At 41.0% G+C, this 26618-nt stretch overlaps 1 protein-coding gene across 1 annotated transcript; it reads left to right on the forward strand.

Moving 5' to 3' along the window:
* The first annotated feature begins 39 nt into the window (after positions 1-39).
* On the forward strand, positions 40-20487 carry LOC136242064 (uncharacterized). Its single transcript, XM_066033441.1, has 8 exons — positions 40-387; positions 10425-10727; positions 10784-11125; positions 11586-11836; positions 16798-17196; positions 19159-19287; positions 19335-19631; positions 20305-20487. The coding sequence occupies exons 1-8, from the start codon at positions 108-110 to the stop codon at positions 20443-20445; spliced, it is 2142 nt and encodes a 713-aa protein (XP_065889513.1). The 5' UTR covers positions 40-107; the 3' UTR covers positions 20446-20487.
* Positions 20488-26618: the final 6131 nt, after the last annotated feature.

Below are 26618 nucleotides of genomic sequence, written 5' to 3' on the forward strand. Positions count from 1 at the left end.
CCACCTACACACACAGCTACAGTTCTAATTTTAGCGCATAGCGTTTTATTTACTGGGGGCTTAGCGTGCCAATTATTAATGCTGAATCGACAAACTACATTAAGAATATGGCAGATCACGAAGGGGCTACCTTAGATGACTTGATAGATGATCTAGTCCAGCATCTAGACTTGGCGTTGTTCATGGACAAACTCGTCAGTAGCGGCTTGATAGACTCTAGTATGCTATCTCAACTAGACAACTTGATAAACACAGGAAATAGGAACAGTGCTGTAAGGAAGATGCTATTGGCTATCAAAACTAATCCCCCTGGGTACCTTGAAACCTTCGTTAAAATCCTGAAGGAACATCCCAAAACGGACTATTACGGAAACGAGATAACTGCAGGTACGTGTTATCACCAACCATACTAGTACTAACTCTGTGGTTGTGAGTGGTACATTATGCAGCTATCAATATTGCTCTACTCCTGGGCAGAATTGGGGATTTGAAAATCAAAATCCCTAGCAGACCTGTTGGGACCAGTCTCACTTGGCCAGACCATAGATAATAGACACCCCATACTGGATTGGAAACTTCTAAGTGCCACCTAATCTATCCGCGCTTCACGCCCCTTGTACTGTACACAGTGCCGGGAGTCAGTGGGAGTGGATTTTATAAACATATGTTTTGCTTACTGGCGAGTAGTAGGTGTACCGCTATGGAATATAAGGTTTGGCCTATTCATAGTGGGTGTACTGATGTGTATTAGCTAGAAGTTTGACAAGCGCGAAAGGTTGATACGAGAGGCGGGATTTGTGAACTTGGCTAAACTGGAGCAAATATACCATAAAAACCATATCAGTACATGTAGCACTAGTAACTAATAAGCATCAGCCTTAAACTAGACTTGTTCAACCCGCCATTTTCACAAACATGTACAAATACTTTCTATACGGAAAGCGCCTATACCAGTAGTAGGCCAATCACCACCCAAGAAACAATCTACTAAACTTACTAGTTAAAACAACCGAGTTGTATCCAGACAATAAAACATAATCTTCGAGTGAGAAAGAGTGTTTCAAAACTTCAGGCGCGAAACGCGGATAGTCACGTACTTTTGTATGAGCACTATACATGTACTTCCAATCCAGGTAAGGGTGTCTATTATCTATGGCCAGACCATAGGGAGAAAGAGCAGTTTGAATTCCACAATCATCTTGACACATTGCATGGTTACATCACAAGTATGCAGTATGGCCACATCACTAAAAGCTACAGCAACAAAGACTTGGCGTACCTGTGAATCAATAGAAGATTATTATTTGAAAATGCATCATGTTTTTTGGTTAACACTGCCTAGTTAATAATATATGTTGAACTCTGACTATTACGTGACACCCTGGGGACGCATGCTCTCCCCCTCATAGAACAGTCAGTCAACTACTCTAATAGAACAGTCACCACATGTAACACTTAAAAATCCTTCACACTTACTGCTGAGTATGGGAAAACTTTCATCTGCCGCACCAACCTATAGGCACACTGCTAGCATTTAATGCATATGGTCCTTTACATGACATGATAGGCTCATAACTAAACTACTCATGACTGTCTACGGCTCTTGATCAATGCAGGCCACTTAGATGATATTCGTGCATAAAACTCAAAAATTTCCATAAAATAATTTTCTTTAGAATTGGGGGGGGGGGGGGGGGGGTAGACCCCTCGCTCCATATATATCTACGACCCTGGTGTACCCCTCCCCGTCAAACCCTGGATTTTCCCCTGATATGCATCGCACATCACTAGCTTTTTTTTGTGGTATAACTTTTTGTGATGAAGAAATTGAACACTTTCAGTCATTCACGTTTTTGCAAGGCAACGTAACCCTGACCCACTAATCGTCTTCTCCTTGAGGATACTGCCATCATCTTTAGATGGGCAGTTACAGGCTATCAGTAGTACTATTTAGTATGGTTTCCCCAATGATGGTTAGAACCTAAAAAAACATGAGAATCACCTTTACACAGAATGGTCTTACTCCTTTCAACATCAAATACAGTGTTAGAACAAGACAGGTGGACAAATATATACCATGAGTTAATAATAGTGGCAGGGTGACTCACTATTATTAACTCTTGTATATACCGTATATGTAAATTTTCGAAGGATGTAATTTTTGCAGATTTCGCGGTTGCTTGGCTGTCCACGACCTTTTCATTCTCAAAAATTAACGATTGTTAGGGTTAGGGCTAATTAGCTGTAGTGAAAACGAGTTATCCTCAAAAATAAAACCAATTCTGTTCATCCGCGGAAGTTACGTACCTTGAAATCTGTACGTATATGATAGTAGAATTTTTAAACTATTGTCAAACCTCAAATTTTGGTCTGCCAGCCTGCCTGACTACAGTCACAAGGCTAGAGGCCAAACGAAGCAGTGCATGGCCACCATTTTATGCCACTACCATGCACGGTGTGGTTCCAATGAATGCACTTTGCCATTCTTTTTATCTTCAATTAAATGGTCATCTTCTTCATGCTGCTACCTGGGATACTACAGTCTGTTAAGCATCTCAAATAGTTTCATGGCATCTAAATACGCTCCTTCAATGAAAGAGCTGACGGCTAAGCTGCATTGGGCCATGCCACCTTAATGATCAGAACACACTACCACACCTCTAATAATCAGTGCTGAGGCCAGTAAAGGATAGAATTATGCTAATTAGACTTCTACTCCTATATATATAGGCAGAAGCACTATAAAATAGCATACCCCTACGTACAATGCTAGTCCTATATATATAGGAACAATTTTGCATACCCCCACACAAAAGTTCTTGTGTGGGGTACACAAAATTTGGTTATGCATGTAAGGATTTACACACAAAGGAGTTTGGTGAGCTTTAAATAAGATGTAAGTAGGTCATTTTGAAGAGCTGCTTTGTTTGGCCTCCAGCCTTGTTTATACGATGTTAGATAAACTAATATTATTCCGTAAAGGTGATTGTCATAGCATAAGATGTTTCTAGTAGGGCCGGAGGAGAGTTTGCATGGTCAGGCCATTGTATATGTTGAAATTGTATTATATACATGGTGCTGCCAATGAGAGAGGAGTTGCTGCACAGTGGGTGAAGCACACAGCAAAGTGCGAAGCACAAGCATTCTAGGGGCAGGAAATTTTTGAAAAATTAGACACTCAGATATGCAACTTTAGTGATATTTCACTGCTAGGTAGCTAAATATGCTCAAGCCTATCTGTTGCTCCTCAGACTATTTTTACTATGTATAGTGGGTGGGTCTAATTGTAGACCTGACATACAGGGGACACAGCATGAAACTTACTACTGTATAGCTGGTAATTTTCGAAAGGTTTTTATTTTTGGATATTTCAAAGAGGCCCTTCCCACATCCGGTTGTTCTTCGAAAATAAATTCCCTCAAGTGAAAGCAGCGATCCAACTTTTGGCGATTTGCTTGTGCAGTCCTCCAGTTTTAGCTCAGTATTTTACTGATAATAATGGGTAAACTGTATCATTTTTTTACTGTGCCAATAGCCAGAAAACAGGTGATCCAGAATGGGAATTGATGCCATCTGCTCTAGAATCAATATGGTAGATAGCTAGCTGCGATCAAGCACGATCGAGCCAGTGAATTTACTCCACTCGAGACTCCCTCAGTCTTTTCTCCAGTGCACAGGGATGGTGATTATTCCATCAGTAAGTCAGATTTTGGCAAACATTCACACATCTTCATATTTTGTGACACGGATTTCTGTTTATTTGAAATCCATCCGGACTTCGAAATATGCACTATTCGAAATTAAAATCCTTCGAAATTCAGATTTGCTTCTTGTGCGAAATTTTCTGTTTCGAAAATAACCCACTATACGGTATATGGTTCAGTGTACTGTTAATTATACCAATTAGAAGTTCAAGGAGGTCTGGGGTACAACCCCCAGAAGCTGCAGAATATTGCAATTTAGAGGCTTGAAAATGCCTTAAAATTGATGCTAGCTAGCAACTTGCAACTTTTCATCCAAATTTCACAGGGAACCCATGCAGCATGGCCCCCTTATAGAATAGCCTATAATCAATTTATTATTTATGACTAGGCAGTAGTGTTCTGCGATACAGTGCGTTTTGTGTATCACATATCACCATCAGTAAACTGTTCGATATGTTATAGTTATATCCTGGTACGAGTGTAATAACAATGATATCACCCGAGTATACGGGATATAACTGTTTTATATCCCAGTGCGCGGGAGTGCGCAGAAGTTTACGGATAGTAAATTAAGTTCCGGTTTGAGTTCCTGTCACTTTGCTCAAGATTTCGTCCGAATTGTGTGGAGATTCTACTTCGTAGCCACAAGAGAGACATTACATACTGCCTACAAACTGTAGCGAAGGGCGGTGTTATGAAGCAGCGGTTCCAGGTACGATTCGCCTTCGTCAGAAATTGGTATAGTGTTGTCGCGTGGTGTGCAAGAGAAAAATAAAGACCAAGAAGTGGCTACCATATTCCAAGATAGAACGATGAAGCTAGAGGAAGTTAGTTCTTCACCATAGTGACCGGTGGGAGTGATTGCTGGAGCGAAAATCGTCACGTACTATTCTTGACATTTGTTAAACTATCGTATTGGTAACTTTTAGTGTTATTGTGTAAAGGATTAACAGTTTTCTTGTAAGATTTAGGTAGTTTTAAGTGCTGTATTGGTGTTTTGTATTAATATTTCCTTATTTGGCTCTTTGTTCCATCGGTAAACAATGCCATTCGCGGTTATAATGATGTCACGAAAGAGACTGAGTGGCTCCGCAACAGGGTGATAAGTTAGTTATCACTGGGTGATAACTAATATATCGTACAGTAGCAGCGCCGCTCTGTCTAGCTGTATGGTAGTTATAACCCAGCGCGGCGCTTTGATACTCCCACGCACTGGGGTTTAAGATACTGTATCACGATACTATAATGAAGTGGTCATGGCTAGTTATGACTTGCATATTAGCTAATAATTGTAACAATATCCAATTTATCTGTACCTTAAAGAACTGACACTGATACATTCACTGTGTATACAAATTTCTTTATTCTGTGAATGCTGATAAACTACTGATGTGACAAAGAGCTCTGATAATATTATGATTTTTAATATGGAAAATACAGTTGCTGTTAAAAGCGCCCCTTAGCATGGATACCTGCCTCTCTTATACTACCCAGACAATTAGCTACCACAAACATTTTAAAGCATGCTCCCACAAAGGCTTGTCCGGATTACTCCGCATTTTCATGAGTTGTCAAGATGACTAGTATGTATAGCAGACAGTTTACTGACTAGTATGTATAGCAGACAGTTTACTGACTAGTATGTATAGCAGACAGTTTACTGACTAGTATGTATAGCAGACAGTTTACTGCTTATGGTGCAGCTCTTTATACTTAAAAGTGTAACAGCTACTGTTTTTAGAAGACTCAGGTAAGAACGTTTAGTCATAACAGCAGCACTTATACACACATATTTGTATGGCTTCTCCTAACATTGCATTTTTATAGCACAAGTAAATAGACAGGCTTTCTATTTAAGTGCCTAGATCACTGTTACAGTAATAGAGCAATCACTCTATATATTAGAAAACTTTGATATATCGATATTTTCTAAGTACAGTATCGTATCGTAATACGTATTTGCTGTATCGATATGTATTGCAGATCCCTACTAGGCAGTTATCTGTATACAGTGAATTCACACAGTAACAATAAAAGGCTACACAGCTACAAAAATGCAGTATACTATACTAGGTTGTATGCAGTGAAGTGAATGGATCATCACGTAAATATAATGGTGGACAGTCACGAGACCAATCACTATTCAAAAATGGCATAATGTGGGGTGAGACTGAGAGTTTGCTCAGTATTTCGACAGGACGAGTGGGTAGTTGAAGAGGAGAGTGATTTCTACTCAAAATCTCATCCAGATGACCGCCATGTAATGTACGGGTGTACAGCTTCCTGTTGCGGGATGAGGCGCCTAGTTTGTCACTGCCAGCCCTTCGCCCAGTAAAAGAAGCCAAGAGTGACAAGCCATTAAATGTTAATGATTATTGTATGAAGATTGAATTGTGATATAAGTGTGCTGGTTTAGAATCAAAGAAGGCACCTGCTATACACGTGATAAATGTCAACTGTCAGCACACGTGATACGTAGAACCCACAATCATTTCTGTACAAAATGATACGAATGCTATGCTGTATACTGTAAGGTTGCTGTACTAAGGTAATTGGAAGTACTGTATGTGTAGTTTTGTGCTTTGGTTAGGCTGAGAAACTATAGGTAATTACTCGTACCATGCATTTTCAATAAGATCTGTGAAATGTAAGTGTAGATATGATCGTCCAAGGATCGCATGAGAGTAATATAGTTTGAGCTGGTCAGCTAGTAGTTGGTCCAGCTCCAGATTATTGGCCTGGCTCAGGCTTGACCAACCGGACTGTCTCCTCTGGCCTTGTCTAGGATGATTTTAAAGGCAGCTTTTTGGACAGCGCCTGTCATTTTAGGGAAGATCGTACTAGTGTACTGCTTTGATAGCACATGAAGTGTAAATTTCTTGATGAAGTGGTATATCATGTCAATTGCATAAGCACAACCAATCTGACATCACAATTCCTGGCATTGCAGTTATTATAGTTGAATTTATTCACTTATTTCCTGCTGTACTATATGTTAATTGCACTTATCCCTTTTGATTATTTGGCAGAAGATCTTGATATTTACAAGTATACTAGTAGTGCATGGGCAATGAATGGTATGGTGGTAACTGGTCATATATGTAATAGAGTAACCAAGCGTATTGAACAGCATTATTACTATAGCCTGTGAATAATGCTAGTATAACACGGATATTTCAGTAACTGTTCGTTTACGCAAAATGGAATCTTGAAATGCGTATGTGGGTTGGAACGACTTTTCATGTCATTAAACAGTTGTAGATATTCGAGTATGCCTTCTTGCTGCGAGGTCTGTGCTGTTGACCTACTTTGTAAACTGAGGTCTAGGGGGGGGGGTGAGGTCTAGGGCAACTACAGTTGTTTTTTCCGGCTTACCACTGCTCCATTGCACACTATTATTTTTAAATGATGATCCTTTACTACTATATCCTCATCAATTCAATTCTTTGGCTCTGTTTAGAAGAAGTTTTCTTGGTGCCACCGTACCTCTGACATATGGGCGTCTACTCCTTTAGACATCAGACTGAGAGGTGCTGCAGAGGGGTGGTCTACTGTTTTGAAACTGTTGCAGAAACATCTTTGTGTTTAATTATATGTGAGTTGTATGCTCTTTAGATGTATACGGAAGGCATTAGACAGTTAGAAGAAAACTCAGTTAAACAAGCATTTTAAGTAGCACTGATCATACATGTTTCGACTTTATTATGCCTAACCAATACTGTGCAAGGCCATCATGTAAAAAGAAAAGTTTTTCAAATGGCAAAAAAGCACAAGTCAACTATACAGTATAGATCGCCCCAAATGGCACACAATGCCAAGAAAACTGTTTTTAAAAATCATCCTACAGACATCTTGCGTGAAGAAAATCACCTTTGCGGATAATTGTTATAACATGCCAATATAGGGATTTTCTCACCAAGCTATATATACATGCCACTATTTATCACTTGTTCTACTTCTTTTAATCAAAAAATTTAACAATTTTTAAAGTGAAAAATATAGTGTCAGTTGTTTTGCTACCTGTGGATTCAGTCAACTGCCTATACAAGTGCATTTCTTGAGTTTGAATATGTGACATCTTTAAACAGGTGACTGTCAGCACTTATGCTGTAAAACCAATAAATGAAAATGTATTAGGGACTGCCTGCCTGCCAAGTATTTTGCATATCTCATGCCAAGTATTTTGCATATCTCATGCAAAATCTTTTAATATGATAAACAATTTTGTCCAATTTCTTATTTTGCGTACCCCCACATAAAATTTCTCCTATATATATAGGAACAATTTGCATACCCCGCGCATAATTTCTCCTATCATACAGTATGATAGTAACTGTATAGTAGGGACCACAAAGGAGTAGGCGTGGCCCACAAAATAACATCACCCAAAAACCAGCCTCAATTTTCCCTTACAACGATGAGGCAGTATTGGTGACGTAAAACTAAGCCCAAACAAGCTTTCAGATCGACCCGAAATGCTTTCATCAAGTTGCTACGGAATTTAAAATTTTTTTATTCGACAGAATTTTCTATTGACTGACTAAGTAAGTAACTGACTGACTGATGCCTTCAGACAAGCGTAACTCGATAACGGCTAAAGCTACGGGCTTGATTGTTTCACTGTTCGACGTCGCTTCAGCCCGACAGGTGCCTTTTGGCATACCGCAGTACGTACAATGGACTTACAAGTGTCCTCCTTTGTGTCCCATTCATCTTTGCTGACAGGGAAAGGTGTCAATTTGGTGTGAACACGTGATGGCTTCCCTTCTAAACGGAAATGGTCTGTATTTTTCATTGTGGCTATTTCGATTGCAGAGGTGCTTTTCAACCGGTTCTTGATTCGTATTGCTGTGCAACGGGTCATAGCCTACAGCGAAGCGTAATGGATACTTCACTTTTAGACGATAATTAATAAAATTGGGGTGCAGCACCATTACTTTTGGTATGCGTAGATTGTAGAGGTACCGGTGCTTCCGGAAAAGTTCTTGATTCGAAATGCTGTATAACGGGTTGAACATAGCTGACAACCAAGTGTAATGGATATTTCACTTTTCAGACAATAATTGATATAGCTGGGACGCGCAGCACCATTTTAGATCAGTCCTAATAAAATTATTTACAAAAAAAGTTAACAAACAAGTGGATATAACACTTCTTATTGTTTTAATATCATGGACTACTCCAACTTGTTTCAGTACTTTTTATCGATGTGCTATGGTCCCTACTCTAGTTGAAAATTCCAAATTGTTTCGTGTACTTGTATATATAGGAACAATTTTGCATACCTCACGCAAAATTTCTCCTACATGTATAGGAACAATTTTGCATACCCCCACGTAAAATTTCTCGCTAAATTTCTCCCTAAATTTCTCCCATATATATAGGAACAATTTTGCATACACCGATGCAAAATTTCTCCTATATATATAGGACTAGCATTGTACGTAGGGGTATGCTATTTTATAGTGCTTCTGCCTATATATATATAGGAGTAATTTTGTGTAAGGTTATGCAAAATTGTTCCTATATATATAGGACTAGCATTGTACGTAGGGGTATGCTATTTTACAGTGCTTCTGCCTATATATATATAGGAGTAATTTTGTGTAAGGTTATGCAAAATTATTCCTATATATTTAGGAATAGCACTCCAATGAGCGTAAAACTGTATATTACCCTGAGGCCACGCTCCTCAACATTCTAGCTCTGTAGAACACAAGGTATTGTATCACGCTAATATACTGCATAGCTGACTGCAAGATTGAGACGCTCTAATGCACAGTTAGGGCAACACGTATATTTCATAGCTATGCTCTAATGGTAGTTACAAGGGAAAATCCCTGCTTGGCAATGGGAAAATCCCTACGTTGGCATTGAAAAGATAGTGAAACTGTGATTTTACCACATTGCTACAATGCCAAGTAGGGATTTTCCCTCATAGCTACCGTCATGTCTTGTTTCAATACTTTTTATCGCTGGAACCCTACTTCATTATATTGACATTCAAATGGCAAGTCATGTCAGTGGAATGTTGTACACACACACTACACACACACACACACACACACACACACACACACACACACACACACACACACACACACACACACACACACACACACACACACACACACACACACACACACACTACACACACACACACACACTACACACACACACACACACACACACACACACACACACACACACACACACACACACACACACACACACACACACACACACACACTACACACACACACACACACACACACACACACACTACACACACACACACACTACACACACACACACTACACACACACACACTACACACACACACACACTACACACACACACTATGCTACATACACACACACACACTACACACACACACTATGCTACATACACACACACACACACACACACATACACTACACACACACACACACACACACACACACACACACACACACTACACACACACACACTACACACACACACACACACTACACACACACACTATGCTACATACACACACACACTATGCTACATACACACACACACGCAATGTCATCAAAGCTTGGTGGCTGCTTCCTGAGCAGTTGACTTATATTATTGTTACATGACGGGGGGACATAGCAGGAGCTACAAAATAAGATGTGTACATATATGTCCATATATGGTAGAGTTGGTCCTCTATTGAATCAACATAACCAGTACACAGGAGTAAAAGTCAACCATCCACCTTGACCAGCCAACCATCCACCTTGACCAGCCAACCATCCACCTTGACCAGCCAACCATCCACCTTGACCAGCCAACCATCCACCTTGACCAGCCAACCATCCACCTTGACCAGCCAACCATCCACCTTGACCAGCCAACCATCCACCTTGACCAGCCAACCATCCACCTTGACCAGCCAACCATCCACCTTGACCAGTCAACCATCCACCTTGACCAGCCAACCATCCACCTTGACTGGCAATATGGGAGGTAATCATGTGATCCCAGCTGGAGGTTAGTAGTTCTAGAGGTTAGATGATGTGCTGTTGACTGACATCACTCTATTACAGGTGATGATGAATATTTTATTGACCGTTATGTTGATGCCATTGAACAGCGCAAGGAGAGATTGTTTGATTGTCAGAGACTGTTAGCATACAAGGAACCATTGATAGCAGCTGGAGCAATGACTGACAAAGATTATGAAGATGTTAGAAGGGAATATAAAAGGAATAGGAAACAGATGGAAGTAATTGTTACAATACTTTTGAAAGAGAAAAATTTAAAAAGATTCATTGGGCTGAGTGCTGTTATGTACAAGTACGCAGAAGCTGCAGCTGAAGAAATGTTTCCTTTCATTAATGAACTAGGAGACCGACATCCAATTAAAGGAAATCTCAAATTGCAAAATAGTTAGTAAAGTGTGTTGTATGTGTGTGTGTGTGTGTGTGTGTAGTGTAGTGTGTGTAGTGTGTGTGTATGTGTGTAGTGTGTGTAGTGTATGTGTGTGTGTGTAGTGTAGTGTGTGTGTGTGTGTGTGGTGTGTGTGTGTGTAGTGTAGTGTGTGTATGTGTGTGTAGTTTGTGTGTAGTGTGTGTAGTGTATGTGTGTGTAGTGTGTGTGTGTGCGTGTGTAGTGTGTGTGTATGTGTGTATAGTGTGTGTGTGTGTGTAGTTTGTGTGCGTGTGTAGTGTGTGTGTGTGGTGTGTGTAGTGTATGTGTGTAGTGTAGTGTGTGTGTGGTGTAGTGTATGTGTGTAGTGTGTGTGTAGTGTAGTGTGTGTGTAGATCAATTAAATATTTCAGTGTGTCGTATCTATGTATTGTATTGGCCACATATAGGTACACATGTTATGACTTTGCTCCTCTACAGGACAACCTACAGACACTGCTGCACAGCAGCCACATGCCCTTCAACAACCACATCCATCCCAGCAGGCACAGCCTCCTCCCCAGCATGAACCACTTGCAGCACAGCAGCCCCTCCCCACCAGTGATCACTGCTACAAACTACTCTGGATGGTGGCCGGATCAGATGATATTGTAGTAGTGAGCAGAGTGATCAGCAAACTTTCTAACTCAAGCTTGTCTGACGCTCATAGTACTGACATGGTCACCTACTGGGTAAGTGAAGGGTGTGTGTGGTGTGTGAGGTGTACCAGAGGTGTGTGAGGTGTACCAGAGGTGTGTGAGGTGTACCAGAGGTGTGTTAGGTATGTGAGGTGTACCAGAGGTGTGTGTGGTGTACCAGGGGGTGTGTGAGGTGTACCAGGGGGTGTGTGTGGTGTGTGAGGTGTACCAGGGGTGTGTGTGGTGTGTGAGGTGTACCAGAAGTGTGTGTGGTGTGTGAGGTGTACCAGAGGTGTGTGAGGTGTACCAGAGGTGTGTGAGGTGTACCAGAGGTGTGTGAGGTGTACCAGAGGTGTGTGTGGTGTACCAGAGGTGTGTGAGGTGTACCAGAGGTGTATGAGGTGTACCAGAGGTATGTGAGGTGTACCAGAGGTGTGTGAGGTGTACCAGAGGTGTGTGTGGTGTACCAGAGGTGTGTGAGGTGTACCAGAGGTGTGTTAGGTATGTGAGGTGTACCAGAGGTGTGTGTGGTGTACCAGAGGTGTGTGAGGTGTACCAGTGGTGTGTGAGGTGTACCAGATATGTGTGAGGTGTACCAGGGGGTGTGTGAGGTGTACCAGGGGTGTGTGTGGTGTGTGAGGTGTACCAGATCTAGAGGTGTGTTAGGTGTGTGAAGTGTACCAGAGGTGTGTGAGGTGTACCAGGGGTGTGTGTGGTGTGTGAGGTGTACCAGAAGTGTGTGTGGTGTGTGAGGTGTACCAGAGGTGTGTGAGGTGTACCAGAGGTGTGTTAGGTTTACCAGAGGTGTGTGAGGTGCACCAGAGGTGTGTGAGGTGTACCAGGGGTGTGTGAGGTGTACCAGAGGTGTGTGAGGTGTACCAGGGGTGTGTAAGGTATACTACAAGTGTGTGAGGTGTACCAGAGGTATGTTAGGTGTGTGAGGTGTACCAGAGGTATGTTAGGTGTGTGAGGTGTACCAGGGATGTGTAAGGTACACTAGAAGTGTGTGAGGTGTACCGGGGGTGTTTGAGGGGTACCAGATGTGTGTGAGGTGTACCAGAGGTGTGTGTGGTGTGTGAGGTGTACCAGAAGTGTGTTAGGTGTGTGAGGTGTACCAGAGGTGTGTGTTAGGTGTACCAGAGGTGTGTGTGGTGTGTGAGGTGTACCAGAGGTGTGTGTGGTGTGTGAGGTGTACCAGAGGTGTGTGTGGTGTGTGAGGTGTACCAGATGTGTGTGAGGTGTACCAGAGGTGTGTGAGGTGTACCAGAGGTGTGTGAGGTGTACCAGAGGTGTGTGAGGTGTACCAGAGGTGTGTGAGGTGTACCAGAGGTGTGTGAGGTGTACCAGGGGTGTGTGGGGTGTACCAGAGGTGTGTGAGGTATACCAGAGGTGTGTGAGGTGTACCAGGGGTGTGTGGGGTGTACCAGAGGTGTGTGAGGTATACCAGAGGTGTGTGAGGTGTACCAGAGGTGTGTGAGGTGTACCAGATGTGTGTGAGGTGTACCAGGGGTGTGTGTGGTGTACCAGAGGTGTGTGAGGTGTACCAGGGGTGTGTGAGGTGTACCAGAGGTGTGTGTGGTGTGTGAGGTGTACCAGGGATGTGTAAGGTACACTAGAAGTGTGTGAGGTGTACCGGGGGTGTTTGAGGGGTACCAGATGTGTGTGAGGTGTACCAGAGGTGTGTGTGGTGTGTGAGGTGTACCAGAAGTGTGTTAGGTGTGTGAGGTGTACCAGAGGTGTGTGTTAGGTGTACCAGAGGTGTGTGTGGTGTGTGAGGTGTACCAGATGTGTGTGAGGTGTACCAGAGGTGTGTGAGGTGTACCAGAGGTGTGTGAGGTGTACCAGAGGTGTGTGAGGTGTACCAGGGGTGTGTGGGGTGTACCAGAGGTGTGTGAGGTATACCAGAGGTGTGTGAGGTGTACCAGAGGTGTGTGAGGTGTACCAGGGGTGTGTGTGGTGTACCAGAGGTGTGTGAGGTGTACCAGGGGTGTGTGAGGTGTACCAGAGGTGTGTGTGGTGTGTGAGGTGTACCAGGGATGTGTAAGGTACACTAGAAGTGTGTGAGGTGTACCAGAGGTGTGTGAGGTGTACCAACTGACTGTCTCACTATACCATATAGCCGGAAATTTTCGAGGGATGAAACTGTGTAAGCTGCAGAGGAGCTGGCAAGGTGAGGTGAACAGCCAGGCAAAATTGCAGGTAGTCAGAGAGGTTCACTTACAGTAAGGTAAATGGAGGTAACTTCGTGACTGGGGTAACTCCGTGAATTTCTACTTTGATGAGCTGTAACTCCTAAACCACTTAAAGAAAGAAATTAATATTCGTGTTGAAGATACACCAGGCTATGATGATTACCTGTACTAAAGTGATAGTTTACTAAAGTGGTAGTTTCTAGTTACTCTGGTTTTCACGCCAGCTCAGTTTGATTGAGTAGCGCGCACTGAAATTTCCTTGAAGTTTGAAACTGTCCAAGGCAACGCTACAAGATAGTTGTTGCTTAGTTACGTACTGATTTGCTCCCCTAGCCATGTTTTCTAACAAAGTAAGACCGTTATAGCAAGATTGGTGGTGTTGCTGGCTTACTGTCAGAAATTCACAAAGTTACCCCCACATGTTGTTACACAGCCAAATGCTTCTCCGTAATGGCTAGATCATAATTTGGTAATACATAGACTACCTAAATGTAACCAAATTTGGTTGCAATCAGTTCCGTTGATCATAAGTTATGAATGCAAACGTAAAATATTCAGAGTTTCCTCCATTTACCTTACTATATAATGTTTGGGTCACCCTAAAGCCAGCCTCACTTTTCTTCATGCTAGCTTGGGAGTGTTGGTTAGATCAAACCTGAAAATGCCATCTCAAACCCTTTCAGTAAGTTTCTAAGAAGTTTTAATTTAACAGAATTTTCTACTAACTGACTGATGCCTCCAGCCAAGCATAACTCGACCATGATTAAGGCTATGGGGTTGATTTCTTCACTGTTCGACGTCGCTTCATCCTGAGATGTGCCTTTTCACCAACCGCAATACGTACAATACACACATCATGGACTTGCCTTTGTCCTTTTTGTTCCAGTTCTTTTGCTGACAATGCAAGCTGTTGATCGGTGATACAAAGTGGGCAAGCTCTCTTTTGAAACTCCTGACCAAACACACGAGATATTTCATCTCAAGGTATAAGACTATATATATATGTCTAGGTGTTGGAGTGCTAATATAGTTAATGAATTCCACTGAAGCCTGGGTATACTTGTTGCAGTATTTCAACTAAATATTCCAAACTGGGAATCACCAATTATAAACACTCTCCATTCACTTTAATAGAACCATTGGTCAATGGTACTCCTTTACTGCCGGGTGTGTGTAGTGTGTGTGTGTGTGTGTTACAGTGCACATTTACACATTGTAAAGTAAACCAGTGATGATTGGTTGATCACATGTCATCACTGAACTTGTGATCTCAAACAACTGTTGAACTATTAACACTTCAGATCAATACCAAATATTATAAAGGACAAATTGTATATCATATAGTACAATAGTAACTGTATAGTAGGGACCACAAAGGAGTAGGCGTGGTCCACGAAATAGTATCACCCAAAAACCAGCCTCAACTTTCCCTTATGACGATGAGGCAGTATTGGTGAGGTAAAACTAAGCCCAAACAAGCTTTTAGATCAACCCGAAATGCTTTCAACAAGTTGCTACAGAATTTTTGAATTTTTTCTATTTGACGGAATTTTCTACTGACTGGCTGAGCAAATAAGTAAGTAACTGACTGACTGACTGATGCCTTCAGACAAGCGTAACTCGATAACGGCTAAGGCTATGGGCTTGATTTTTTCACTGTTCGACATCGCTTCGGCCCGACAGGTGCCTTTTGGCATACCGCAGTACGTACAATGCATTCTTCATGGACTTACCAGTGTCCTCCTTTGTGTCTCATTCATCTTTGCTGACAGGGAAAGGTGTCGATATGGCGTGAGCACATGATGGCTTCCCTTCGAAACAGAAATTGTCTGTATTTTTCATCGTGGCTATTTTGATTGCAGAGGTACTTTTCAAATAGTTCTAGATTCGTATTGCTGTGTAACGGGTTGAACATAGCCGACAGCAAAGCGTAATGGATACTTCACTTTTCAGATGATAATTGAAATAGCTGGGGTGCGCGGTGCCATTTTCAGATGCGGGTTTACTAGTCATAATAAAATTATTTACAAAAAAAAGTTAACAAACAAGCACACGAAAAAATTTAGAATTTTCAACTAGAGTAGGGACCATAGCACATCGATAAAAAGTACTGAAACAAGTTGGAGTAGTCCATGACAGTAAAACAATAAGAAGTGTTATATCTAGGGCTCAAACGAATATTCGAATACCATTTCTAGTATTCGAATTTTCGTTTCAAAGGAAATATATAACATCAGTGGTAGAGTACATGGAAATTCTTGATCCTACATAAGCATATCTATGACGTAAGTGATCAAATCATGTTGATTCTAAATTGTATTAAAGAAACATCTTGTACAACCACAGGATTATTGATATGTCATCTATACCAATGCTGAAAAAGAATATTCGAATATTCAGTAGTTGTGAATATAGAATATTCGAATAGTGAAAACCACTATTTGTTTGAGCCCTAGTTATATCCCTACTGCATGTGCATTTCTGTTATGGTATCTTGAGCACAGTAGGGATATAACAGTTCTTATTGTTTTACTGTCATGGACTACTCAAACTTGTTTCAGTACTTTTTATCGATGTGCTATGATCCCTACTCTAGTTGATAATTCCAAATTTTTTCATGTACTTGTCCATGTTATATGTGTCCCAGATCCCTTACAAACCACAACACATTACTTTCCTAGCTAATAACAAGCCTTAACACCTGGTGCCATGTTTGGTTGTTATGACAACCAACCTCCTCTGTAGCAACACTCGTGTTAACACCTTATATTTTATGATATGTTTCCTGGGGAACATTATTTAGAGTGTATATTGTTGCATTAGGAGGCAACCTTGTTCAATGAGGTTCACTTGATATTGTTTTACCCTGACCAAAATGGTACGAGCCAAGCTTGCCAGCACATGGTGGAAAGGTTTCGACCAGACATGGCCTTGCTCACAGGAACATGTGTCACCAGTTTGGAGATCGGGAATGTGAAAGTTGGTGATTTGGTCATTTCCAAGACAGCAGTCAACATCCACTCAGGAATGTACGAGCATACCAATGATCATCGTTATGCTACACAAGTGATAGATGTTCGGCCAAGTGTAATAGCTGACCTAGAGGTGGAAACTCAGAGGTGGGACCAGCAGTGGTTAGGACAATTTGTGGACAAAATGCCATCTACAACTCTAACCAATCAGAGGCTCTGGTATACCAGATTGTACCTGGAGTTGACAAAGGTATGATGGGTCATTCCTTAGTACTGTTGGGTTATTCCTTAGCATTGTTGGGTTATTCCTTAGTACTGTTGGGCTGTTCCTTAGTACTGTTGGGTTATTCCTTAATGTGGATACACTAACCTTGTTGTAATTACCACAGATCAGTCATATACAAGTAGAGGTGATCACTAGTAGAGGAATATAGCTCATGTATTTGGTCTAGCACATTACAAGCTTGGAGTACCACAGTCAGTAGTAACACACACCACAGCCAGTAATTACACCACAGCCAGTGACACATACCACAGCCAGTAATTACACCACAGCCAGTAATTACACCACAGCCAGTGACACATACCACAGCCAGTGACACACACCACAGCCAGTGACACATACCACAGCCAGTGACACACACCACAGCCAGTGACACATACCACAGCTAGTAATTACACCACAGCCAGTGACACATACCACAGCCAGTGACACATACCACAGCCAGTGACACATACCACAGCCAGTAATTACACCACAGCCAGTAATTACACCACAGCCAGTAATTACACCACAGCCAGTGACACACACCACAGTCAGTGACACACACCACAGCCAGTGACACACACCAAAGCCAGTGACACACACCACAGCCAGTGACACACACCACAGCCAGTGACACACACCATAGCCAGTGACACACACCAAAACCAGTGACACACACCACAGCCAGTGACACACACCACAGCCAGTGACACACACCACAGCCAGTGACATACACCACAGCCAGTGACACACACCACAGCCAGTGACACACACCACCCGGCAGTGACACACACCACAGCCAGTGACACACACCACAGCCAGAGTGACACACACCACAGCCAGTTAATTACACCACAGCCAGTGACACACACCACACACACCACAGCCAGTGACACACACCACAGCCAGTGACACACACCACAGCCAGTGACACACACCACAGCCAGTGACACACACCACCCGGCAGTGACACACACCACAGCCAGTGACACACACCACAGCCAGAGTGACACACACCACAGCCAGTTAATTACACCACAGCCAGTGACACACACCACACACACCACAGCCAGTTACATACACCACAGTCAGTATCTTCTGGTGGCCAAACTTCATGAGTTACTCAAAGTGTTGAAGTGTGTAAATATCTCTAACAGTAATATGTATTGTAGGAGGAGGCACCTTTATTTAGGGGGGCTGGGGTGTGGCCAGGGGATGACATGTCTTAGTGTACAAAGTATGCTAATCTAGGGGGTCTGAGGGCATGTTCCCCAGAAAATTTTGATAATTTAGCAGTTTATCAGAAAACTATTTGTGTACTAGGGTGACTGTTCTATTAGGAATCTTGAGGCTATAAAGGGTCTGGGGGCATGCCACCCTCTAGCAAAGTTTTGAGATTTAGACTCTCAAGACTCTCAAAATTGAATCTGAAAGTAATTTTAGCAGTCACCATTAATACTAGTTGACTGTTGTATTAGGGTGACTGCTCTATTAGGGTATATCGATCTTGGAATGAAGTTCAGCTATAGATAATTTTAGGGGGGCTAATCCTCTCCACAATCTTTTTAAGAGGGGCTACAGCCCCCCTTCTCTTCCGCCCCTGTTGTAGCTGCTTTGCTAAGGCTTCAAATCTTTCTGGATTGACAAAATGCTGCTACGAAGCAATGTTGCGGGTCGTTGCTAGCTAATTAGTCTGTATGTAGTTATCATGGCTGTGTCAGAGTGGAATTAAATGACTAAATGTCTGGATCTTCCACTGTGTCAGTAAGGGTTGACCATGGCTATCACTTTGTATGGGTAAAGCAGGTACTCTTCTAGTTAGTGAACTGTCCCTGACTGCCTTGCTCCATTCACAAGTACTTCATTGAGGTATCAATAACTTATCTAATATGGTGTAGCTTGTTTGAATAAAAATTAGTGAAATATATAAATACTGACTGCACACAGGAACAAGGTGATCATAATGGTTGGTTAAAGGAGATTGGCTGGAACACTGACGAAGTATATAGTGGACCAAACAACAAGCAGTTGACAGAACGATATATTCCTGATTTAAGGAATGACTTTAGAACCAAGGTGAGAAGTGTGCAACAGATGTGTCACTAAGAATAGTCTATGTGCAGCATTATTGGGAGAAAAGGAGAGAGCAGTCTGACATGTTACCATTTAAGCCAGTACACAAAGAAATGATAGAAACTTGTGAAGTCAGTATGACTCTTGGTGAAACTGATTTCCCTCCACCACCATCAACTAAAACTGGTCTTTGTTATGGTGCCATGTTGAGTACTGACAGGCAACCTACTGGAGTAGAGATCAGTATTGGGCGTCACCATAGAAACAGTGTGATAGCAGCTGATATGGATACTTATCAGTTTTACTCATGTGTGAAAAACTGTAAAGTGTTTTTGTCTGTTAAGGGGGTAAGTGTGTTACTAGTTGTGTAATGTAGTGTACCAGTGTGTCATTAGTTGTGCAATGTAGTGTACCAGTGTGTCATTGGTTGTGCAATGTAGTGTACCAGTGTGTCATTAGTTGTGTAATGTAGTGTACCAGTGTGTCATTAGTTGTGCAATGTAGTGTACCAGTGTGTCACTAATTGTGTAATGTAGTGTACCAGTCTGTCATTAGTTGTGCAATGTAGTGTACCAGTGTGTCACTAGTTGTGTAATGTAGTGTACCAGTGTGTCATTAGTTGTGTAATGTAGTGTACCAGTGTGTCATTAGTTGTGTAATGTAGTGTACCAGTGTGTCATTAGTTTTTGCAATGTAGTGTACCAGTGTGTCATTAGTTGTGCAATGTAGTATACCAGTGTGTCATTAGTTGTGTAATGTAGTGTACCAGTGTGTCATTAGTTGTGCAATGTAGTGTACCAGTGTGTCACTAATTGTGTAATGTAGTGTACCAGTCTGTCATTAGTTGTGCAATGTAGTGTACCAGTGTGTCACTAGTTGTGCAATGTAGTGTACCAATGTATCACTAGTTGTGGATTGTAGTGTACCAGTGTGTCATTAGTTGTGCAATGTAGTGTACAAGTGTGTCACTAGTTGTGTAATGTAGTGTACCAGTGTGTCACCTGTTCTGTCACAATGCAGGTGTTCCTGATCGATGACAAACTATCAGAGCTTGACCACACGAGGTCAAAGTATTCAGAGTATGCCAGACTGTCATCAGCTGCTCATGGACTACAAGCCATCCATCATCTCTATCATAAACACTGCACCATTACCAACTAATACAATACAATTTGTTTTATGAATTGAAACCATTCTGTTTTACATGAAGCCATATATCTGTTGTGTGTTTGTTGTCTCTTTGTATTGTGTGTGTGTGAGCAAGCGTGCACGTGTTTGTGTTCTTGTGGTGGGTAGCATGCCACTCTAGACAAGGTCTGGGTGCCCAGAATGGACTAAATTAATTTTCCTTGCCATGTCCATTTTTGGCATTTGCCAATTATCTTATTTATTACAGGTAACTGAACAGCCTGTCACACCTGATCAACAGGTAACTGAACAGCCTGTCACACCTGATCAACAGGTAACTGAACAGCCTGTCACACCTGATCAACAGGTAACTGAACAGCCTGTCACACCTGATCAACAGGTAACTGGACAGCCTGTCACACCTGATCAACAGGTAACTGAACAGCCTGTCACACCTGATCAACAGGTAACTGAACAGCCTGTCACACCTGGTCAACAGGTAACTGGACAGCTTGTCACACCTGATCAACAGGTAACTGGACAGCCTGTCACACCTGATCAACAGGTAACTGAACAGCCTGTCACACCTGGTCAACAGGTACAAAAGTACATTCAGTAAACTTATTACATAGTACTAGTAGGGTAGCTTAACAAAAAATTTTGTTACAAAGCAGATAAAAGCACCATTTTTGGTATACAAGTTCTTTATGGTGTACTTATCAATATTAGAAGGGGTGCCCACCAAACTAATTATGTGTGGGCTGAAAACAAAATGGCCATTAGCAGCAGCCCCAATATAGTACATTCACAGTATATATATAGAGTGAAATACACTTAGGCCACTTCATTATTTCCCACCTGCATGCAGATTCTCTTCCCGCATGGTCATTCATTATTGCTGTCAACTGAACATTTTAATCCTGTGATTGCATTATTTGCATAGCAGTAACTAGTTTAGCATTCAGAAAGTCCATTTAGCTAGCTTTTCACTGTTCAGGTTCTTAGTTTAAATATTTCTACTGTATTCTTACCTGTAAGTTAGTTATGAATTTCGAAAATTAGTGGAAATATCCATAATGGATAATGTACCACCCGCCCGCATGTATTTTGAGGTCAATGAAATGGGAAACAAGAAATTTTCTTGGAGTGGCCTTATGTAGTTTTTATATTTTGCATTCACTATGTACAGACTTGTCAAATGAATTAGCAAATGGCACTGTAATTTCGTATGTGTACAATTTGAATATATAGCCTTCTTAGACCAGTTAGTGGCAGTTAATACCAATGTTTAAGATGAATGTTCACAACCGTGCTGTGGTCAATGTATCAACAGGCGTTTGGACTAGTGTAATACACAAATCATATAGTTCATGCACACAGTGCAATTTGGAGATGACTGTTAACGTTAGACCCATACAGAAGACTACTCATTGCAAATTGCATACATGCAAAAGATAACACACTACAATTTACTGATTCGTTTGTACATATTGAATGCCAATTATATAATTCAATTAAAATACGAAAACTAACTCCACATTCAAGTGTATGGTATACTGTTAATTTACTATGCTGGAGCTACTTAATGGCCGTTTTGTTTTTAACCACACATAATCATCATTCCCAACACCTTTTAAAGCTTCGACCAATGTAAAAGATTTATAATTAGTATTGTCTTTATGATAAGAATGCAAGGGTAGATTTCTCAGTTCATTTGCTGAACAACCTACCCTTGCATCTTTAAACTCAGCCAGCCTTTAGTTTTTCTTTTGTAATTTGGTCGAAAAAAGACCAAATCCCAAATCTTTTTTCCCAATCAAATGACAAAAGGATAAAAAAAATACAGGCTGGCTGGCAAGACTACTTTGAAGTAGAGACAATGCTAAATCTTTCACATTGCTGAAAACTTTAAAAGGTGCTGGGAGAGATGCACGAAATTTTAGACAGCTTTCTTGGTTGGTTATTATAACTACACTTGCCACCAAATATACATTCTTGCTTTTCCCTATGCTTTTTAGGTTGTGGAAAAGAGTCTGTAAAATTTTAGAGAATGTGTCAGCACGAGCCCCTAAGCAAACTAATAATCTATATTAATGTTTGAGCCACAATTGGCTATACGTAGCTAATTAGATGCACTATACTACAATAAGATGGATATTACTTTTCAAGAATTTGCTTTGCATTGGTCTACAAACCTATCCTGTCTGCACGCTGTATTATTACTATGTGACATATTAAGCACCACAGAGCCACCACCACTTTAGAATAGATTGTCGTGATACAATGTTCACTGTTTGCATGAGGATCATAAGCTCTGAAGTAACTACATGGACAATTCAGTCTGTTGACTACTTTGCATTTCAAGTACCTCCATTATAGATTTGTTTGCTGAGATATATACTGTATGTTTCTGCATGCATCTTTTTGAATCTTGGGTTGCCTGTAGACTGTCTATTCAAGTGATACTCTATCATGTCATCTAAAATTGCATGGTAAAATTGCATTCTGTATAGTCATAACAGGGTGGACCTACTCCATGAGGTTGCAATCAATTACTACGCTATCCATGACATGCAGTAGTTGAATGTAATTTTAAAAACTCAAAAAATGCTTACAAACTAGACTCCCCAGCAGAATAGGTTTCTAGATCATCAACGTAATTATGTCACATATAAACATTAGTTGGAAGCACACCAAAGATGTAAACTGTTACGATATGCTGTCCTACTATGAGATTGGCAAGTTTAAGGACAAACAAGTCAAAAATTAGAATTACTGTACACTGAATAAACAACTTAAGAGAAGCCAAACAAAATGTTGCTTTCCTTACCCTTATACTCTTAACATGCAGTGTGGGGAATCCAGATAGGGTAACTTTGAAAATGAAATTACACAGTGAAGTTTGAATAATACAGCACATTTGGATGCCATTCTGAGGTCTAGGCCTAGGGTTATGTTCCCCAGGAATATTATAGATTATAGAAGATCTGTTATGACGACATTTTAGACTGTTTTTTTTGTGATAAATTATTAGCTACAAGCCTACAGCTTATTAAAGGAGATATTTACAAAGTATCTGTTAGTGGTTGACTGCTCTATTAGAGTATTTAGATTTTTTTTGCGACAAACAGTGACCAATAATAATGGGGGCATGGCACCCCTTCTAAAAATGGTTCAAATGCTTCAACAAACCTTCAGAAAAAATGGTGCTTTTATCTGCTTCGTAACGATTTCCTCAAAATTTGATGCTAAGCAACTCTACTATATTATTATTATTATTATTATTATTATTATCAAATTGTTTAAAGGGATACACAAAAGGAATGTGCCTGTGCAAGGTGATACCCTTACATACAATCTTTACAGTTACAAAAATACAATTACTATATATATGGTATGGAACTACCTACTGTTCACACCATACATGTAGCACAGCTACTCTACTATAAGGTCTGGAACTACCTACCGTTCATACCATACATGTAGCACAGCTACTCTACTATACGGTCTGGAACTACCTACTGTTCACACCATACATGTAGCACAGCTACTCTACTATAAGGTCTGGAACTATCTACTGTTCACACCATACATGTAGCACAGCTACTCTACTATACGGTCTGGAACTACCTACTGTTCACACCATACATGTAGCACAGCTACTCTACTATAAGGTCTGGAACTACCTACTGTTCACACCATACATGTAGCACAGCTACTCTACTATAAGGTCTGGAACTATCTACTGTTCACACCATACATGTAGCACAGCTACTCTACTATAAGGTCTGGAACTATCTACTGTTCACACCATACATGTAGCACAGCTACTCTACTATACGGTCTGGAATTACATACCGTTCACACCATACATGTAGCACAGCTACTCTACTATAAGGTCTGGAACTACCTACCGTTCACACCATACATGTAGCACAGCTACTCTACTATACGGTCTGGAACTACCTACCGTTCACACCATACATGTAGCACAGCTACTCTACTATACGGTCTGGAACTACCTACTGTTCACACCATACATGTAGCACAGCTACTCTACTATACGGTCTAGAACTACCTACTGTTCACACCATACATGTAGCACAGCTACTCTACTATACGGTCTAGAACTACCTACTGTTCACACCATACATGTAGCACACTTACTCTACTATACGCATAGTGTTAGATGGTCAATTAATTTCTTACAATCATCAACTGATGCTGTACAAACTACTTCTTGGGGTAAGTCATGGTTCAACAACTCTTCTTTTAAAAAATATTTCCTGGTATCTGTTTTTAAAATAGCTTAAATGTGTGACCTCTGGTATGGGTATAATGGGTGAAAAAGTAAAAATCATAATATTCTATATATATCGTATTTGTTGTGTAGCATATTGTAGACAATAATCATGTCGCCTCTGTAATGTACTTTCAATTGTTCCTCATACTCCAGATGTCTTATAGATTGGATCATTCCAGTGGTTTCTGCTGGATTTTTCCTAATTTTTGGATGTCTGTTTTATAGTAAGGTCCCCAAACCAAGTTACCATATTCCAAAATAGGATGTACTAATGATTTGTATAGACATGTAAATGAATTTGTGGAAATATTCAAAAAGGTCTGTTTAATAAGGCCAAGAAGTCTATTAGGTTTGTTAACCATGCACTGCTGAACACTGACTATGACACTTGAGATTCAAGACCCTCAAATCCTCTTCCTCATTTACCTTGACAATATCCACCCCATCCATCTTATAACAGTATCTTGGATTAAACTGGCCTATATGTGGTATTAACAGGAATGAAAACATTTAGAAATGTGACCACACATGGCAACTGCCATGTGTGGTCACATGAGATTACTTTAATTATTAGCGTATTTTACATCAATGATGATCAGCTAATGCATTGTAGCTAAATGCCAAAATCTTCGCTGATGATGTGACTTTGACATTTGTACAAAACTAGGGACGAGCCTATTTTGCTTTTTTTTCCCACCTATTTTTCTTTCCAGCAATTCTTTTATTTTTCACCTATTTATGCTTCATATTTCGCTCAAGAATTATCTATTTTGCTCAGCATTAATCTATGTTAATTGACCATTTCCAAGTGCACAGCTACAATTTCACCTTAAAGTGACTGTTCTATTAGAGTATCTCGATCTATTTGATCTTAAGTTGCGCGGGCAAAATTATTTAAAATTTAGGTAGGTAGGTCGGTTTGAAAATGAAAAAAATTTTAAACACAAGCATACAAAATGCAAATAATGAATGTAGCTATAAAAATCTGGCTAGGTTTCATACTCTTCTAGTAGCATCAGATTTAAACGTGAATCTCCAAAAGCTTTTCTATCGTATTCTACAATTTTAGAGCATTGGACAATCTTCAATGGCCAGTTTTAGACTATATCACGAGGGTGTTGATGTGTTGTCTTTAATTAAGAACACGTGATCCGCACACGTGATTTTTAAAATTTCATTTGAAGAAAAATCAGTGCAGTCGGTCAGGTCTGCGCAACATTAGATCAAATAGGTATGGCCTTACATTAACCAGCACACGGCCCTATAGAAGTGACGCGTCGCAACAGCAACGCTGCTCTAGCTGTAGCGTGCACTTTTCACTTTGATATAAAAACCCTCCGGCTGGTAGTGAAGCGGTAACCGAAGTGACGAGCGAACAAGATGGTATACCTCTTTGTAGTGTCCTATCATGTACGATTGCCCAGAAGCATGATATCGAGGAGCATTGTAACTATGTAGACTAACTCGGCTGTCTATGGTAACTTGAACCACTTCTGCAACTTTGATATCAACCGTGCACACCATTCAATCTGGTGGACAATGTTCCACCTGAAACTACAAGATTTGAAATTGACTACAATCCACTGGAGTAAACATTTTGGCCTTATAATGTGATGGTTATGCACCTATCAATGTATTGCCCCACCACCCCCTCCTCGGGCGTAAGTGGGGCTTTACAGGGGGAATTGACACGAAACTGCTGCCCCACTATGGGGCATTTGACGATCGTTCAGTAAGCATCCAAATGTTTTTTGTTGTAACTTCCTTCGCTTTGTCAAATCCCGCGTTGCAACTGGGGCCAACGGTGGGGATTTGACACGATAGGTTTGCCCTACTATGGGGCATTTGACATTCGGCTGTGTCAAATCCCCACATATGCCCGAGGGGGGGGAGTGGGGCAATA

This window comes from Dysidea avara, chromosome 13 (genome assembly GCF_963678975.1).
Source record: "Dysidea avara chromosome 13, odDysAvar1.4, whole genome shotgun sequence".
Taxonomy (NCBI): domain Eukaryota; kingdom Metazoa; phylum Porifera; class Demospongiae; order Dictyoceratida; family Dysideidae; genus Dysidea; species Dysidea avara.

What these genes read in the sequence shown, in the direction of transcription:
- LOC136242064 (XM_066033441.1), top strand. Translation starts at nt 108, where the DNA reads ATGGCAGATCACGAAGGGGCTACCTTAGATGACTTGATAGATGATCTA. An exon ending in TCATGTGATCCCAGCTGGAG is followed by an intron (nt 10,728 to 10,783) that starts GTTAGTAGTTCT and finishes ACTCTATTACAG; the next exon opens with GTGATGATGAATATTTTATT. An exon ending in TGTTTTTGTCTGTTAAGGGG is followed by an intron (nt 19,632 to 20,304) that starts GTAAGTGTGTTA and finishes GTCACAATGCAG; the next exon opens with GTGTTCCTGATCGATGACAA.